Source organism: Camelus dromedarius, chromosome 3 (genome assembly GCF_036321535.1).
Source record: "Camelus dromedarius isolate mCamDro1 chromosome 3, mCamDro1.pat, whole genome shotgun sequence".
Classification (NCBI taxonomy): Eukaryota; Metazoa; Chordata; class Mammalia; order Artiodactyla; family Camelidae; genus Camelus; species Camelus dromedarius.
The window spans coordinates 79,621,954-79,642,704 of record NC_087438.1 but is presented as its reverse complement, the minus strand read 5'-3'; the positions used below and the strand labels follow the sequence as shown (position 1 = coordinate 79,642,704).

General features: G+C 33.8%; 1 protein-coding gene across 2 annotated transcripts in view; it reads right to left on the bottom strand.

Annotated features, from left to right (window-relative positions):
* The window catches only part of AP3S1 (adaptor related protein complex 3 subunit sigma 1), a 56,309-nt gene that overhangs the window by 18,910 nt on the left and 16,648 nt on the right, over positions 1-20,751 (bottom strand). For both annotated transcript variants that reach the window (XM_031448852.2, XM_031448854.2), the window contains exons 2-4: positions 19,125-19,216; positions 15,996-16,107; positions 1,946-2,017 (exon numbers count right to left, since the gene is read on the bottom strand). In XM_031448852.2, coding sequence (XP_031304712.1) covers positions 1,946-2,017; positions 15,996-16,107; positions 19,125-19,216 — 276 coding nt within the window. The remainder of the gene's footprint in view (positions 1-1,945; positions 2,018-15,995; positions 16,108-19,124; positions 19,217-20,751) is intronic.

The window sequence follows — 20,751 nt, the reverse complement described above, 5'->3', positions numbered from 1 at the left end:
GCTTAAAAATTTTAATGTGCCTCAGTTTATCTTTTAATACTAGGCAATCTCTGAAATTGAAATGGCTTCTATTTATTTTCCTCTTATTTGTATTTTTGGATTTTTCTAAAATAAATGCATTATTAATGTAAAATGAAGTTTTAAAAACACTGTGTGTCAAACATTTCCTATTAAAAACTTATTCTCTAGAACAAACATGGTAACTTTATTCTTACTGCAACATTTTGCAAAAGAATCTTCAATTTTCTCAAAAAATTGCTAGATGTATCATTTAAGCTAATGATCTTTGAGCAGTCATTTTAAAAATAGAGTTTTAACCATGTACCAAAACATACTTTTGAATATTGTGAATTTTAATGCTTAAAAATAACAAGTCTTTGTAAGTGTGAATAGTATAAGACAGATTAATAGAGAAAAGCAGTAGAAAACTAAAATAACTCTTAAAAATATCAAGTTTAAGTTCTCTATCCAAAATGAGCCAATAATATGAAATTAAATCACTTAGTAAAAGGGAAAAATGATCCTAGAGGACTGGCTAATGATAAATGTATTCTTTTGATGTTCACAAATAATAAAATGCATTCCTTGTGCTGTATCTTGATTGTAGTAGTGGTTGCATAACTAAATGTATTTGCCAAAACTTAGTTAAATGTATGCTTAAAGCTACTGAATTTTAATGTGTGTAAATTACACCTCAACAAAGCTGATTTTTAAAAATCACAATTTTTTGTTAAAAATTTCAGACTATTTTATTCAAAGCCTGAATCACTCAAAACAATCTGTTACATTAAATAAACTTAAAAGAGAAAAAAAATTCTATATATAGTAAAAGTAGAATCTCTTCCTTGTAAATTCCCTACCACCAATATCCAGTAATACTGGCTAGAGAACTCAGTCATTCTTCCTTTCTCTCACCTTCTTTTGATACATCAAGTTCTGTCAATTCCACTTTCTTTCATCACTACTCTACTGCCTTAGTTCATTTTTTTCTGGACTACTGCAACAGATTTCTAACTGATTTCCTTGTCTTTAACCTCCCACCTACCAACAGAACCTCCTTAATGCAGAAAAAATTAGCTTACCCCTCAAGAATGAACAACCAAAGCAACAATAATGTCAGTAAAAACTTGTTTTGAAAAGTTAAATTGCCTCAGAATGAATTCCAAAATCCATGGCACTAAAATAAAGGCACTTTAAAATTAGGCTTCATGATCAATACCAAATCCCCTTGTCACAAAAACCCCGTACTTTACATCTCTGCCTGTAGAGCCATCCTCTCCTTTTCTATGGAACACCTACTAATGCTTAAAAAAACCCAGTTTAAATGTAATTTCCTCCAGTTGCACTCTCCTAGGCAGAGGTAACTGGTGTAGCTGTGTTCCATTAACACTCTCAACATACTTGTTCATGCCAGTTTCCTCCTCCAGACATGAACTCCTCAGGGTCTGGCTGAGTGCCTCGCTCATAGTAAATATAACTTATGAATTAAATAAAGGAATAAAAATAGTTTCATTCACTAAATCCATTTTTTTAAAGTCATTTTAGTGAGCAGCATCACTAATATGTTACAGCCTTCTCTAAATGGCAATTCTATCACTATTTATCACATAATGCCTGTTGCTTTTATGTTGCTTCTTGTTTTTTTCCACTCTAAATCACCTCAGCCAGGAGCCTGTCATTTCATGACTCAAATACAAAATGCTTTCTTTTTTTGTTTGTTTGTTTTTTATTTTTGTTTGGGGGGGAGGTAATTAGGTTTATTTATTTACTTTTTTTTAAGGGAGGTACTGGGGATTGAACCCAGGACCTTGTACATGCTAAGCACATGCTCTACCACTGAGCTATACCCTCCCCTCTCACTAAATCCATTTTTACTTTGACAAATACAAATTAATATTTTTCTAAGATAAAAAGCTTAGACCATTTGATAATGTAGAAACTGTACCTTGTCTACATGGAAAATCAGATCCAGTTCACAGACATTTTCAAAACACTTGTCTAATGTTTCCACAAATACCTAAAGAAAAGAAAAAAAGGTTAAAAGCTTTTGAGAATTGTATAAGATCATTCGAATCTATTATCTACAAGGCAGACAATTCTTAATTGTGAACTAAAGCTTCTATCACATTTCTTCTTTAAATTAAACGCCATATTAAGTGCAAAAGGAATACTTATAGACTATTCTTCATCTAAGCTACTTTTCAATAAATTAAAATGCAAAATACAGTATGATGAAAAAAGAAAGCTTATCACAAGTAAAAGTATTTAACAAGATAGACAGGCATAGTCCAAGTCTCTACTACATTTAATGTAGCCAGTGTTTTTAATTAGCAAATCAGTAAAAATCAAACTTACGGAAAGAGTACAGACTTTGGAATCAGATTTACCTAGACTCAAACTCTGGCTCAAATATTTTGTATGACCTTGTGTAGTAACTCAGTAAGCCTCGGCTGCTCAAACCCTACACATTCCCCCAAATGGCCCATTTTCAGACTAGCCTTTGGCTAGTTCTTGGGAACACAGCCCTTGGAAATTTCTGATAAGAGTGTTTTTGCATGCCTGAGGTCTTGGGCCACACTGTACCAGCTTATGCTAACAATGTGATTTACGATGAACATACTTTTTCTCTGAGGTTCTGGAGCTTAAGTAAGCAAGGTCGGTCACAGAGGTGCCACATGCCTATATGACTGACCTCTAGGACACCCAGGTTAGGGTGAGCTTCCCTGGTCGAGAACACTTGCACATGTTATCACATATCACTTCTGGGGGGATCAGGCACATCTGTGTGACTCCTGTGTGAAGGCACAACACTTGGAAGCTTGCACTTGGGCTCCTCGACACTTCCTCGTGTGCCTTTGATGGTTTTACTGTGTATCCTTTCATTGTAATAAACCCTAACCATAAGCATAGCAACTTCTAAGAACTGTTAGTCCTACAAAACACTGACGTGGGTCTTGGAGACCTCTGACACAAAATTGCAAAAATTAATCTCTTAAATTCCATTTTGCATAGTTGTCACTACCCTATTTCTGTTTGTTTCCACTACCCTTCTCAATGGTATTTTCACAGACAGACTGACCATATAATTTATCATCTGAACTGGGGGGTATTAAGAGTAAAAGAGGAGAAGTGCCAAGATGGTGGAGAAGAGACTCACAGCTCACCCTCTCTCACAGATACACCAAGAATTACATCTGAATCGCACAGAACACCTCCTGAGCTCTGGCAGAGTATCTCTTGCTTTGAAATATAGGAGGATTCTCACAAAATCTGATAACAAGTTCATACTGTATAGCACAGGGAACTATATTCAATATCTTGTAGTAACTTATGGTGAAAAAGAATATGAAAATGAATATATGTATTTTCATGTATGACTGAAGCATTATGCTATACACCAGAAATTGACACAACATTGTAAACTGACTATACTTCAGCAAAAAATATATATACCAAGGTGGGGGGGGGTAAAAAAAAAAGCAGCTATTAATCATTATATTATCAACAGTATGCAATGTTAGTATAATATAATAACCACCTAGAAAAACAGATGTAAACCAGGACTGCTCCAAGCAAACTGAAATGTATTGGTCACCTTATTCATAGGTGATCTTATGGGTCAGAGTAAAATCTAAACAGTAGGTTTCATGCTGTAACTACTCCAACCTGAGGCCAATTTACACAGACCTACAATCCAAGGTTCCTTCCTGGCATCAATGTAGAAGGGTAAGACAGGTGAAAGAATGTAGATATATTTAACTATTTGATCATGATCAACATTGTCTTAGCCCAGAGTTGGCAAACTTCCGCTGCAAAGGTCCAGAGTAAAGATTTTAGGCTTTATGGGCCATACAATCTGGCATAAAAGTAGCCACAGACAACACAAACAAATGAGCGTGGCTGTGCTCCAATAAAACGTTATTTACAAAAATAGATAGCAGGCTGGATTTGACCTGAAGGCTGTAATTTGTTGATCCTTGACTTAGACCAAAGTTAGTAGGAAAAAATAAGATATCAACAGTAGAATATGCAGTTTACACATAATTTCATTTATGAGAAGGCAAGTTATTAAGATGACCAAGTGTGAAGCATATACATTCCACCCTCAAGTGAGTTCCTAGTTTATTTCAATTGTGTGGTAGGTAGAAAATAAATATTGTTGAGTATCTACCCAAACTCCCAACTTTGTCTATTTCTCCTGAAGACCTTGACTGAAATGACTTTATTTATTCTATTTCTACCTAATTCAGATTCGTTTTTCTTCTTGCTATAATAGATTTTTGTTACGAGGACAAAAGGGGATAATGCTGCTTGAACACAGAGTAAGCACTTAAATATTAACTTCTTGGGGAAAGTAAGAATAAGAGTAAAAAAGAAAAAACTTTCCCATTGAGAAAGATGAAAATATTTATTTCTGAAATAGTATCTTTAACTTGGAAGTGGTCTGAATACATTTTATAACTCATAGTTATATAAGTTATGGGAAATAAAGCCATAAAAGATCTGTCCTTTAGTAAATTTTTTCTGAAGTATAACATACATACAGAAAAGTACACAAAACTGATGATAGAAATGTAAAATGGTGCAGCCACTGTGAAAAACAGTATGAAGGTTCCTCAAAAACCTAAAAACAGAACTATCATATGATCCAGCAATTCCACTCCTAGACATACAGCTGAAGAAAACAAAAACACTAATTTGAAAAGATACTTGCACCACAAAGTTCACAGCAGCATTATTTACAACTGCCACTAATGAAAGCAACTTAAGTGTTCATCAATAGATGAATGGATGAAGAAGATGTAAGATATATATATCTCACATTACACACACACACACACATATATATATAATCACACACAATGCAATACTACTCAGCCATGAAAAAGAATGACAATTATGCCAATTGCAACAACATGGATGGACTTGGAGGGTATTATGCTTAGTGAAATAAGTCAGACAGAGAAAGACAAATACTATATGTTATGACTTATACGTGAAATCTAAAAAATAAAATGAATGAATATAACAAAGCAGAAACAGACTCACAGACATAGAGAACAAACTAGTGGTTATCACTGGGAAGAAGGAAGGTAAGAGGGGTAATATAGGGATAGGGGATTAAGAGGTAAAAAATATTATGTATAAAATAAATAAGCTACAATGATATATTGCACAGCAAAGGGAATACAGCCAATATTTTAAAATAATGACTTTAAATGGAGTATAATCTATGAAAATTATGAATTGCTAGGTTGTATATCTGAAACTAATGCAATATTGTAAACCAACCACACCTCAAAAATTAAAAAGTTATGTAAATCATAACCTGATCAATTTCTACAAAGTAATCTGTGTAACCCACACTGAATATTCAAATATTAGAATACTATCAGCACAGTAAAAGCCTCCTCATACGCCATCTATCAACTATCACTATCCTACTTTTCTAACATTATAGATACATTCTGCCTATTTTTGAACTACAATTGACCCTTGAACAACACAGGCCTGAGTTGCATGGGTCCACTTTTAAGCAAATTTGTTTCAATAAATACAGTACTATATTACCCATGGTTGGCTGAATCTAGGGATGTGCAAACCACAGATATGGAAAGTTAAATGTAAGGGACTTGAGTATTCGTGGATTCTGGTAACCACAGTGGGTTCTGTAACCAATCCCCCACAGATATCAAGGGACAACCGTATATTTAAATGGAATCATACAGTATGTAACCAACTGTGTGGCTTTTTCAATTTATCATTATTTTTGTGAGATTAATTTATATTATTATATAATAAATAGTTTATTCATTTTTGTTATACAATGTGCCACTGTAGGAATATACCACAATATATTTATCCATTCCACTGTTGACAGAAATTTGGGTTGTTTCCAGTATGGGGCCATTACAATTAGTACTGCTAAGAACATTCTTATACAAGTCTTTCAGTAAACATTCATACACGTATCTACTTAGTGCATATCTAGAGCAGAATTACTGGGTCACAGAGTAGTGATTTTCAAAGTGATTTTCAATAGATTTTCAAAGCAATTATAAAAATTTACACTTCAAATAGCAGTACATGTGAGATCCCAAAGGGCCACATCCTTGCCACCATTTTATGTTATGGTTCTAATTTTAGCCATTCTTATGGGTGTGTGGTGGCATGTCATTATGATATTCATTTGTATTTCCTTGTTGCCTAAGGAGATTAACCACCATTTCATATTTATCAACCATTTAGATATCCTTTTTTGTGACGTCTGTTCAAGACTTATGCTCATTTTTCTGTTCAAGACTTATGCTCATTTTTTCTTATTGATGTATAGAAATTCTTTATATATATAATATATATAAATATTCTTTATATATATATGACACAGTCCTGTCAACATATACATACTATGGATATCTTCTCCCACTCTGTGACTTGCCTTTTCATTCTTCTAGTAATGTTCTTGGAAGAACCTAGGTTTAAATTTCAGTATAATCCAACCTATAAGCTTTTTTCCTTAATGGTTAATCTTTTTGCGTGTATGTCCAATTTAAGAAATTTTTGCCTACAGCAAGGTCAAAAAGATACTTTCCCAGAAGAAAACAAAAGCTTCACTATTTTACTTTTCATGTTTGGACCAAATCTATCTGGAATTAATTTTTAATTGAAGTGAAGTGATCTTTCTTAATTTAAAGTCATTATTAAATCTATTAATCAGAATAAAGTTTCCAGTATGCCTTTATTTTTCCATGTTTACTTTTTCCAGATCCACTGGTTTGATTACCCATATACTGTAGTCATTCTTTTTTAATCATCAGAAGATGACTATCTTGGTGAAAATGCTATCTAAATAGTTTCCCTTCCACTATGTATTTTTATGAAGGATCAGTGGAACCCACTGAATGTGAAGACTATACTGGACAAAGAAAAAAAGTTCATGGTAGCACTGAAGGTGCCACTGGTGAACTAAAGACTGCAAAAAAAAAAAAAAAAGAAAGAAAAGTTATGTATACAGGCAGTATAGCAAAGTGGTGAGGAAACCAGAAAGACTTGACTTCAAATTCTGACTTGGCTGCTACCTACATATGTGAGCCTAAGTATCACTTAACTCCTCTAAATATCAGAACTATAAAACAGTTACACAACTATCTACCTTTCTGGATTATCTAAAATATTTAGTTAAATAATTTAGATAAAGCACCCTACATAGTGCCAAAAACACACCTGCTAAACCAAAGCCAGTACCCTTATTTATCTGTTCAAAACATATGATTATAAAATTAAAACAGAAATAGAAAATTCTAATTCTGCTAATGATTGTTGATATAAAAGCAAGTACACTGAGGTTGCCAAGTCTTTGTGATTTGCTTATTAGCTTAGAAATAAAAAATGTCAATACTTAAACCACAAGAATACCACTTATGAAAAATGTAAATTTTTTTAAAAAGTAGCTTGCAGCAAAATGTCATAATAACTACATGTTCTTAACTTAAGGAAAAGAATTCTTAAGATTGAAGGCATTGAAATGCTAAGTTGGGTAAAAAAAAAAATGAGATAAAAAACTCTCTTCAAAAGACTCTCCATTAATTTTCTTCTGAGTTAGCAAGAATTATTTAACATAATTAGAATCTAGAGCCCCAAGGTAGATATACACTGCTGATGTTACATGGATAAGCCCAATATAAAACTAATAATCTACAAACTGAAGTAAAGAAATTAAGAAAAATTAATGGGCCTTGGGGGTTCTGACCATAACAACCAAAAAATAATAAAGTTGCTGTTGCATTATATTTCACAAAGAGAAAGATAAAAAGAGCAAAGAACTATAAGTGACATGGTAAATGGCACCCTACTATGTTTCATTTTTTTAAACAATAAAAGTTTAAAGTCAATTTCAATATAACTGTTATCTACTAAATAGCTACTCATCAATCTCTGGCCTTGGGGATTCAAACGCTGATGGGAGAAAAATTACTTTTAATTTACTAAGAATCATAGTTTAAGTTTTCCTTCATTTTAATAATTACATCATTTTCCAAAAATAAATATAAAAGAGACATTACAAAAAATGCCACATCTACGTAATAAAGAATCTCCCTTCCTTGTGCCCTTCTATCAACAGAACTTTCTCGTGTTTCCCTTTATCTTTAATTACAAATCTATATTCTTGGGCCATAAAGGATAACAGGAGTCTATTATGAGGCAGCTGAGTACTTAAGAGTCCTTAGCACCCTATTAAAATTCCAGCTTAGCCTCTAACAATGAAATCAAGGGCAAGTTACTTAACTCTAAGCCTCAGTTTCTTCAGTTGGGCACAATAATAACTCTATGCCACAGAGTTGTTTTGGTGCTTAAAGTAATAAATATAATTAATTTATAAATTAATATAAATAATATATAATATATAAATATAATATTAATAAATATAAAGGGCTTACAACAGTATCTCACCAAAAAAAAAAAGTACTCAATAAATGTTAGCTAGCATTATAATACTATACACAGATGAAGAAATAAAAATGTGCACTAGGCAAAATAAATGCCACAAAATATTCTTAAGCAATATCACTTATTTGGCAGACACCCCCACCCCCCTGCCTTTAGAGTTTCTAGGTAAAAAAATATATTTTTTTGTCTAGGTTTGGGGACTTATGTTAAATTTCAGGAGGAACTGATCCTACTGTTTCTAATCTATAGTATTAAATAAAATACATAAATGTTAAATTGACATGTTATAAGACAGGAAAGTTTTAAGCCCAAGAATAGGAGGTATAAACTTAAGAATATGCCAAGAGATCTTAAAAAAATGTTTTTCAGTCAGCAAAATGTTCTAGACAGATACTGGTTTAGCTTAGGAATTTAAAAATACCACTAAAAATGTATTAGTAGAGCTAGGGAAGACATAGTGAACTTAAAATCAGATCAATTACCTTTGAAAAACAACTGTGAATGTAGCCTAGATATAGTCTCCAACATGGATTGTTAAATGTAATATGTAATGTAATATTCAGAATCTTTAAACTATGGTGTGTAAATAGCACTTGACTCAGCATATGACTGGATTCTGAACTGCATTTCCACTAAACCTGACCTGGAAACTAATGTGCCAATGATGACTGACATTTTTTTATCAGTAAAAATAGAGACATTTATTGTGCACTTACTATGTACTGGTTAGACATATTAAACCCTTGACTTTAATATGAAAAATTAAAGAGTTGATGAAAGGACTATCTGTCATCTATAGTCATGTCATAATGATTCCTTAACAGTTCAGATTAATGATTCTTTTTGTGTAATTTATTTCTATTTAAAAAAATAAAATTAAAAAAATTTTAAAGGTTAACGATGATAATAGTTAGTACTTATTGAGTTTTATGCTATTATGGCATTGCTATTGTTCCAAGTGCTTTAAATAGATTATTTTATTTAATCCTTTACAGTAATCCCGTAAGGCAGGTACTTTTATTATCAACCATCTGTGGAAGAGTAATTTAAAGCAAGAAGTTAACTAACTACTAGCACAGTTAGGCAGAAGAGTCCCCATCAAAGTCCAAAAAGTCTCACTGCAGAATTCACATTCTTATTCACTAGGCATACTCCTTCCAACAACAACAAAAATGGCCCTTTATTTTTAATGTAGTAAGAAGTGATTATTTAGAGAACTTAGAAAATACAGAAAAGTATAAAGCAAAAATGTTAACTTTCCATTTTTCTATCACCCACATTAACACAGTATTATGCAAAGCAAAGACTGCTTGTACCACAGGAAACTTAATTACATTGTAGTCGCTCTTATTAAAAAGAGAAATTTTTAACACTGGTAACACAGTTATGGTGGAGAGAGCAGAATTTTCCAAAAATGATTACCTGGAAAACAAATGAACTGGGCCAGGGCTCCCTCTCTGTCTAGCAGGAGGAACTGTATCAGAAGTTATCTCCATAGGACCAGGGGTTTATCCTACCCAATCCCCCAATAGAGGAGCTGAAACTTCCCACAGTCCTAAAGTCGGCTAATCTTCCCAGACAATTCTTAAAAACAGGTGGCACCTAAACCTGTATAACTCAAAGCTTAAGTAATCTGTATGTCACTCCACTGACAGATGTTTTCAATAAAGCCGACCCTTATAGTAAAAGAGAACAATGATGTGGGGTGGCACACTAGTCTGTGTTTAGTAATATCTGCCTCAGCATAGCTTCCTATGCAACAGTGGGAAGATCAGGGGGTCTTCAATTAAGTATTCTTGGTTTACAAGTTTCCCCAATTAAGCCTATTCTTATCGCATAATTCTATCACAATGCAGAATCCCTAAGCCATCAAAGAACATATAGTATAAAAAGATTCACAAATTCATGTAAAAATGAAAAACAAAAGGAATTCTTTACCCAATTCAGTTTGTATACTAATGAAATAATACTTCAGATGCCTTCCTTACAAGTATATGCTTAAACAATAATGTTAGCTAAAAACCACTGACTATTACGTGTCAGTCATTTAGTGACAGGATTCATGTACACTAACCTTTTTTAATGCTTTCACATACTCTATGGGTTGATATTATTATTATCACTCCCATTTCGCAGATGAGAAAAGTTAGAGACAAAAGAGGTTAAATAACTTGCCCAAAGTTAAAGAGCCAGTACAAAGCAGAGCCTGAATGATTTTAACCGCCACTAGCTTCCCTTAATTCACTGATATTTCTAACAACTCATGAGGTCTATAGGCAGCATATTGAAACAAGAGTACTTTACAGGTGAAAAAATTCAAGATCTATGAAGATTAAATGACTTGCTCAATACCATACTAAATTAACATTAGTAATCATAAGTAAAATAACTTCACAATAGCTAGTCTAACACTCTGGTCTGTAGTACTGACAAATCCTATACATAAGAGCTCTTGTTTATATTCCAATACCATGGTAAAAATGTATCTTTCTAAATCTAAAGAAAAGCTTAGCTGTTAGTTCTCAATTTTTTCCTAACTATTGCTGAACAAGGCTACTGCTGATGTAACTGCTACATGTGACACAGAAAACTATTACAAAATTTGGAATTATCTAGTGAACTTTGATGCCTCCATTATCAGCCTAGCATACTAAATTAATTGAGGACAATACAACTGCTTATAAATAACTCAAACAACCAGTGTTAATATTTAATGAACTTCCATTCTCACTCTGTAAATATTTTAACACTTCCAATCAAGATACACGGCAACAGAAGGGACTTCAAAAAAGGCTAGGTATCAGCTCTGAAACTGGCTTATACTGCAGTCAATACCACACTAAAATAGTACACATCAGAAACAAAAATAGATCATTTTTTCCCCTACTAACAAAGAATTAAAAGAAACAAAGAAAACAGAAGCTGATTATTCAATTTGGTGACATACTGGTATAAATCCCATATGTAATTTACTAACAATGCCTTCTCTCAGATTGTATACAAGATAAAAAATGAAATCAAATCTGGGACAAGATATGCATACCTTAGAAACATGAAATCTTTGCATAAAAATATATGCTTCTGATGATCATTTAAATTGTATCATTTTTAATATTCAAGAAATCAAAATTAAACAGGTGTTTAGTCATTACATGTTGATGTTTATTACATTTTCTCAATTCATTATCTAAAGAAAATACAAAACCAAGAGAATTTGATCTAAACTCTCTTGATTTATATTTTCCACTTTTACTTATATTACACTTGGATTTCTCAAAACTAGAGGGTAGACAATTCCAAGAAAATCAGTTCTAAATAAGCTCTGAATAGCTGTTTCATGAAACAGAAGCAGAAACAGTAACTCCCTTCCATCTTTGTTCACTAAACCAATGTTTTTAAAGTGACTGACACACATGCTCAGCACTTCCTCTTAAGTATTTAGTGATCTGTAATAATCACAGGGGAAAGACAGCAACTACAGCACTTCCAGTATATTCAAGATAATGACAGAATTCATCCCTGCAAGGTAAATTACAGAAAGTTTCTTTTTTTTGTGTGACAGGATAGATCAACATGTGATAACTCAATAGGCACTTCTTGTAAAAACAGCTCAAACCCACATTAGTAATAGGAAGATGACACAATCCTCCTGAAATTCTTCTCTCTGTATCTTACCTAATATCAAGACAAATTACCAACATTTCAAACAGTAACGGCTAAAACATTCTATAAAACATAAGACATAGTTTCCACTTCCCAAATACATGACAAACAGAATTTACTTCAGGGAAGACGTAGGATTATTTGTTTTTTGACAACTCCTCATATAATTCCCTTCTGAGATAAAACAATCATGCTATCATAACCATTAAGATCAGCAACAGCAACAAAATAATAATCAACAATGGGAGAATAATCCAAGTAGAAGGATCAGCAAGTACACAGGCTGAGGTAAAAGCATGCCTGGTGTACCCGAGGAATAAGGAAGGCCAGTGCGGGTGGAGCAAAGGGGAAAAGGGGAGAAAATGGACAGAGGTGAGTAAGAAATAAGGAGCAGGTATGGGGAGGGGAGCCAGGTCACGTGAAGCCTCATGGGTCATTTACAAGGAATTTGGCTTTTACTGTGAGTGAGAAGGGAAACCACTGAAGAATTCAGAATGGAAGAGTATAAAATGTAACATATTTCAATAGTATTGCTGTTTTACTGAGAAAAGGCAAAAAAGGAAAAGGCAGTGAAAGCAGGAAGACCAGTCAGAAAACTACTGAAATAATCCAGGCAAGAGCTGATGGTGGCTTGGACCAATGTGGAGGCAGGGCAGACAGTAGTAAGCAGATTCTGTACAATCAACAGGATTTGTCAAAGAAGGTATCAGACAGACCAAGAAACTAAAATGAAGCAACTAAAGTAGTAGGATGAAAACTGAGCAAGTAAGGTGTCCCAGAAGCCAAGTGAAGAAAATATTTCATGAAGAAGACAGTAATAAACAATCTTAATCAAATAAAGGAAGACTGATGAGAAACTTCGAATTCAATGACACACAGTAGAGCTGAAAAACCTGACTGGAGTGTGTTCAAGAAAAAAAGGGAGAAGAAAAACTAAAGATACTGTGTACAGACAACTTTTGCAAAGAAATGAGGCAGTGGCTGGAGAAGGAAACAGGGACAAGAATTTTCCCTCCTTTTTTTGGATGCAAGAACATATTATAGGCTAGTGGGAATGATCTAGAAGAGAGGAAAAATGATACATGAGAGAGAAATGCTAGAGCAATGAGGAGGAGAAAACTAGTAATTAAGTGGGTGAGTTGGCCTCAGCTAGGAGCAAGGGTCATCCACTTCTCAAAGAAGGGAGCAGAGCAAGGACACAGATGCAGAGTCTGATTCCTTCTGACTCCCTAGTGAACTAGGAAGCAGCATGCTAGAACCGCTAGGGATTTCAGGAGAATGTATCAGCAGCTGTCTAGAAGTGTGGGAGAGTAAAATGACCAAGGAAATATGACACGATTATTGGGTAGCATTAAGGACTAAATGAGGTTAGGGATCATGAATTTAAAGTGAAGCCTGCATGTATGGTTATCTTTTTTTTCCCTCTAAGTATGTTCAGACATGTGAGTACAAGCAAAGAGTTGAGTATATACAAGCATATGATTATCATGACTGACCATGGAATTTAAGCAAGGCAAGGAAAGTAAGACATAAGGAGGATCAGGAACAGCGAGAAAATGACAGATTTAAGACTGAAAGTCCCAAAGAGACACTGAAGAGATATAATGAACATAGGAAGAGAATACAGAATCTGGATATAAACATGTCTGTTTTTCTAAAGCTGCCATGTATCTATTAATAAACGAATTGAACAGTCAAAAATGTATAACTATAGCTATAAAAGTATCAGTAAACATTTTTATCCTTAAAAAAAATTTAAAAAAAAGACTGAAGTCCCAACAGGCTCAAAGAACTGTTGGAGTAATATAAATCGTGATATGAAAAGATAAGAGATGGCAGAGAGTGGAAGCTGAAATTGAGATGATGGAGGGATTGAAGTTTAAATAAAGACAATGTCAAAGAAATGAGCTATGAAGTGGGGTAATGGGCAAAAATTCACTGAAGAAGAGGAATTCCAGTTTTGATAATACCAGTGTACTGAATGAATTATTCACATTAAGACTGAAATAACCAAGAATTATAACACAAGTAGTACTACGTGAATGTCACTGAACTAGGAACTAAAATCTGTTAGACAATTCTGCACGGGCCTTCCATTTCTGCACATCATGGGAATAGACGTACTGACTGCCTTTATTGTGGACTGTCTTGCCAAGTAAGCTTGTATAGCCAACAGCTTTGGAAAACAGATAGTGTTTCCCTCCAAAGCAAAGGGTAGGTTTATCTACACCCTTGGAAGATATTCTCTTCCTCCAGGACATGGGCAGACATGCTAAGTGTCCATTATAAAAGATTCCAGTTCCCTAAGCTTGGGCTTCCTCTCCTATAATGCAATCCACTGTGCATGCTGGTCTTCCTGTACCTTACCAGTCACACTTTAGGAACTAGGACTTGAGTAACTAGTGTAGGCAAATGCTGTCACTTTGGTTATTGCTTTTACTGTTAGTAATAAAGCTCTTTGCTTCTGGCCCAGAAAGCTTCTTTTGCCAGCATCCATAAATTGTGGTAGTTAACTTGTTAGCTTGCAAGTCGACTAAATTCTCAGACCACTGGAAGTTTTTATCTCCAATGAATGGGAGGTGAGAATGAGAGATTACTGCAACAGGATGGGTAGAAGGTGGCATAGTCTGAAAACATGAGATAAATTTTGGAGATGTTTTAGAAGAGAAAAAGGTCTGGAAAAAGTAATGAAAAGCAAAGAGAACACCCTCCAGGTTCAATGACATGAAGAAAGCAGGAGAGAAAACTGCTGCTACCTGAGAGGGTGGCAGGTAGTGTCATCAGGCCACCCAGATTTAACTGAGAGTAAAAAGCTGAAGGTAATAGTAATAAAAGAGGTTGAAGGTAAGGAGGAATTTGCTGATGACTGACTTTGTGTTTCAGGGACATTATTAAAGTGTTAAAGCAGGCAGATAGCTAGATATGAGCAGAGAAAGGGGGACACAGGCCAAATGGCAGGAATTGGGCAGAAAGGAGGGGCACAGGCCAAATGCAGGAAACCGCACATCATGTAAGCAGCAGGGATCCTTGGGTAGAGAAAGAAAAGCAGGAACCTTGGGGCTTATAAGGGATCATGCCTTTTGGGATGACAAGTGGCCTGGAGAAGAACAAAGAAAGGTGAGAAAAGGCAGGAATTTCTAGTGTCCGAATGTGACCTTTTGCTCATTATGCCCTCATTTCAATAAAATCATTCTTGCAGATCAGAAGTACCCATCATGCACCGATGCCATGACACTTCCGATCCAGACTAAATAAGGACAAAAATGCCTCCTCCCTTCGGGAAGGTGGAGTTGGGATGATAATCAGGGAATACGACCCCAAACCCTTCCCTCCCCAATGAATATTCCACCCATTCATTTTTACACCCTATGTAGCTAACTTGCCAAAGAAACTCAGGGCAGCTGCTCACCTGAGCCTGCCCGCTCTCCCCTGAGAGAGTGCTATCCATCCTTTAATAAATGCTCACTTTACCTTTTTTAACCTCTAAGTCTTGTCTCTGAATTCTTTCTGGGACAGGACAAGAACCTGGAACACCAGTTGCATCTATCTGCAACAAAGATTTTCAGGAGACAGAAAGGGGTGGGTTTGGGAGGTTAGATATGGATACACACGGTAAAAACCCATGAGTGTTGGGCTTCTTGTGGTGACTTATATGAACAAGAAAAAGGGCATGAGAAAATTACTTGTGATTAGTCTTAATCAGATTAAATTAGTCTATGTGCTTCTACATCCGTCATTCCTCTTTTACCCACCCAATATCTACTATGGAACTTTATTTCTTACCAAACAAAACATTATTTTAGAAAATGCAGAACACAGAAGTTTTAAAAAATAGAAATGCCAAAATTGTTATTTAAGACAATAAGAAGCAAGTGTTAACTTACTTGAATTAGATCTAAAATGCCAAGTTCACTTTCAGAAGAATCCACACAGAAGACGAAATATAATGTTGCATAATGTCTATAAATCAGTTTGTTGTCAGATCCTCCAATTAATCTAAATCACAAAACAAAAAAATTGGAATGTTACAGGAGCAAAATGAAAAACATTTTCATTAGCTCAAGTAAACTGACAATTTGTTTAAAATCCTCTATAAAATGAAAGGTAACATTTAATGACATAGAACTCAAGTGAACTAGATGTTTGCTTTTCTCAGAGAAGTCAAGTGAAAGATGCTGGTGCTTAATTTTAGTTCATTCAGTCATTCAATTATCTACTGAGTACCTACTATGTGTCAGGCATGGAGAGTGGGTAAGGAGCAATAAACAAATGAGAAAAAATGATGAGTGGAAGGCACTACATACAGAATCACATAGGATGATGCAACATTGATGGATTTGCTATTTCCAACTGAGTGTTAAGAAAAGAGTAGATGTCCAGGCTGACGTCTAATGGTAAGGAGCCTGCTATGAAAAAATTTAGAAAACAGCATTTCAGGCAAAGCTAACAAATAATAAAAAGGCCATTTTATCAAGAACAAAATATCTATGTTTAAAAGAGAAAAAGAAGGCCTGTGACCAACAATAGATTAGTAAGTGATTAGATCAGAAAAGCAGGCAGAAATGAGATCATAGGGCATTTCTAAGTGCTTACTAGATTTAACTCTGTAGGTCACAGTAAGTTACACAGCATAAGACTGATTATCAACTAGGAAAAAAAAAAGAAGAATGACATTTCTTCTTAAGTTTCGGAGAGATTTACCATCAAGATCTCCTCCAAAAATACACTTTGTTTCGGAATATAAATGCAAGAAAACTGAGCTAAGAGATACTCCATTCTTTCACCAGATAATATTAGATTGATAGGTATTTCAGCATTTTAAAAACAATAATTTAGGAATCATTCCAAACACCTTCTATTTTTCTAAATATTACCTAGCTTTCCATAGTTACAACAATTAATTCACTTCTCAAAAGACCCTTTAACACTAACACAATATAAAAATCAAGGCTAAAAGTAATCAAAGCTTACTGAACATTCAAACAAGACACACAGGAAAATAGCATCTATTTCTTACTCAGTAAAAGTAACACTAAATTTAACAAGTTTTGCAGAAACAACTTCTCCATATTCTCATTATTTTTTACTACTCTATATTCTCTAATTGCAAAAGTGAAAATGATCTTTGACAAGAATTAAAAACTCCTACTATCTAGAATAGATGCTCAATTAAAAATATGTGCACGTACTTCAAAGATTCTTGGACTTGTATTTATAGACTATCAATGCAACTGTTCTTGAAAGGGACAAAAAGAGCACAAACAGCAGGCTTTACTTCATCCTGAATCTGCAATTTAGTGATTATCTTAAACTTTTGTTTGGCTCTACTTTAGAAGACCAAACTTTTGGAAATAATAAGCTTCAAAATGGCTACTAAAGTTATTAAAAGAAAGCAAAGATATTAATATAAATACAAATTTTGCTGTTATTTCATCTTTAAACTATAGTATAATGGTGAGTCAAATTCTTGCACAGAATTCAATACACGACATAAAAACCACAGGATTTTAGGAATCCTCGTAGTCTAAATATCTTATTTATCATAAGAGAGAAACTGAGATACAAAGATTTTAACTGATGTGACCAAGAAAACCTGATTGCTAGTAACAAAACCAGGACTAAACCAGATGTGTAGCCTCATCTCTGATGCAATATTTGCTTTCTACCTTTTATAAGTTTGGAAAAGAAAAATCACAAATTCAAGTCATAATTTCCAGCTCAAACAATGCCCTGATTAGAATAATCAGGTTTCTACACATCTACCATATGCAGTGCACTGTGCTGGGTGACGCATTTCCTATGAGATTAGATTAGTAAGCTGAGATGAAGGAAAATGATGATACTGGCAAACACAACTAAACACAGAAGTTTAAAAGAAATAAGTAAAATATAATAAAAATACAAAACAAAGCTGGTACCCCTGTCTCAACTATTAAACTGGAGGCCTTCACTTAATAGCAAAATTCACAAATCATAGGCTTGTATTTGCGAATTTAAGTGCAGCATGATACAACCTTTTAAGAAATGCAAGTAAACTTTCTACATGATAAAAAGTAATTTATGGTTAGGTAAGAATGAATTCTCTATTATCTAACTATTTTTCATAATATGCATCATACACCTTAAAAATACAGAAAAGTATAGGTTTCTCTAACTAATCTATAATTATTCATAATGAGGTTCAGCTAAAGTTTAGTTTTTGAATTGTCAATGAGGAAATATCTCATTAAGAAATTAAACATAAAACATGAGAGGGAACATTTATGAAACTATTTGAGAACAAACTGATTTCATGAAACCCATTAATTTAAAAGTACTTATTTATTATAGCTGGCAAACTATAAGCAATTCTTATTTATTCATTTTAAAAACAGAAAAAAGTCTATTAGCTGAATTTGAATCTACCTAACCTATCTATCTGTATAAATACATCACATATTTGAAAAGCAGAGTTCACTTTTGTGTATAATAATAAAATAAGCTATCTAAGTTTTTAAGAACAGGTCCATTCACCCTAAGGAATACTCTGTAGTTATTAAAAAGAATAACACTGCTCTAGATATGCTTATATGCCAAGCTTTTCAAAATGTAAGTGCAAACAAGCAACACGAAAACCAGCATACATGTATGACCCCGTACGTAAAAATTTTTAAGGTTATACTTTTGTATGTTAGTGTAAAATTAATTTTCTAGAAGGATATACAAGAAACCGGGAAGAAGGACTAAAGCTGGAGGAGGAAGACAGTTTACATTTTATACTTCCCAGTAATGTCTGAATTTCTGCCATATGAACATATTATCTCTATATAAAATGCTTTTATAAAATTTTTAAAAAGAAAAAGATTGCGTATCTTCAAAAATTATTTAACTTTGATTTATAGCTAATGTAAGGGGCAATTAATTCACCTGATCCAATTAATCAAATTAGGAAACTTTACAATAAACTGATTAAACAGTATGTATTTTAATCATACAATCAAAGATTAGAAATGTCCATGAAATGCTTTACTTACAATCCTCCTTCTAGGAAATTACAAACATTTTCATCTCTCTTAGATACCAAATGGAATGTCTCCCTGATGATTTGCTGTTGGGTATCTTCACTCTGAGAAAGAACAATTCATATATGTTAGGATCAAATTTCTAGGTTTAACAGTATTTTAAGAATTGTAAAAATAAAAGATAGTAATATCTGTCTGGGAAATGCATCTAAGAGAGAGGTCCTTGGAGAACAAATCTATCATATCTTAACAGAAACAAAACCCAACATTTTAAAAGCAAAAACAGAACAAAAATCAGCACTTTATAGTTTATCACTACAATAAAACTTATTTCTCAGCTTCAAAAACCCACAAGAAAAATATCAGACACATGAACTGTAGACGCTAGTAAAACGGGCATTCGATATTAACTAGTCAAAGCCCATTGTTTTGCAAACAAGTAAAGTGAAACAGCAAGATAAAGTTATAAACAATTCATGTAGCTAATCTATATTTTAATGGAAGAAAAGTAACCAAAGTTTGGAGCTTCCAATTAAGCAAGTTTAACTAAATGCAAATTGAGGTAAGAGTCTATCCATCTTACTCAACTCTACATAAGCACAGCCTAAAACCAAGAATACACTCAATAAATATTTATTAAATTCACCAAGCAATTCATATCCCAGCAAAAAAAAAAGTCAGCTTCTCAAACACTGCAATAGAAAACTCGGCAAAACTGTGAAGAAGAATTTCACAGGAAAGAAAATATGATGGCCCATAAAGAAAGGAAAAGATGCTAAATCTCATTAGTAATGAAGTGAAATACACATTAAAGTAACAATGAGATAACACCACATGCACCATATTAGCAAAAGTGCAAAATTATGACAATATCAAATGTTGACAAAGATGTGGAGTCAAAAACACTCTCGTTCCATCAGTGGGAAGGGTAAGTGGTATAACCACTTGGGCAAATAGTTTTATAATCCAGCATTTCCACTCCTACCTACTGTGCCATACCATATGAAATCATTGTTTTTGAAGCTCAAAAACAAGAGAATATTGACAACTATGTATACATAATAAACTCTTAAGCTGTATACCAAGAGACACAGAGAAAAATGTTCATAAAGTCACTGCAACAATCAAAAAAGCTGAAAATAACCCAAATGTCCACCCATCACAGATAAGTTATGATATACTCATAAAACGGAATCTTGTAAGGAGTAAAAACTAAAGAAGTGAATTACACCATCAATATTAATGATTCTTAAAAATTTAATGAGGAAAAAAAGGAGTTACCTTAGCTCAAGTTGACATTAAAAAAAAAAACAATACAGACGGATGGCTTAACTAAGAGAAATTTATTTTCTCACAATTCTGGAGGCTAGAGGTTTAAGACAGAGGTGCCAGCACAGCTGGTTTCTGGTGATTGCTCTCTTCTTGGCTTGAAGACAACCACCTTTTCATTGCGTCCTCGTGGGGAGAGACAGCAAGAACAGGCTCTCTGGTATCTCTTCTTATATGGGCATGAATCACATCATGAGGGCCCCACTCTCATAATCTCATCTAAATCTAATTACCTCCCAAAGTCCCAGTCCCAAATACCATCATATTGAAGGTTAGGGCTTCAACATACAGATTTTGGGTATACACAATT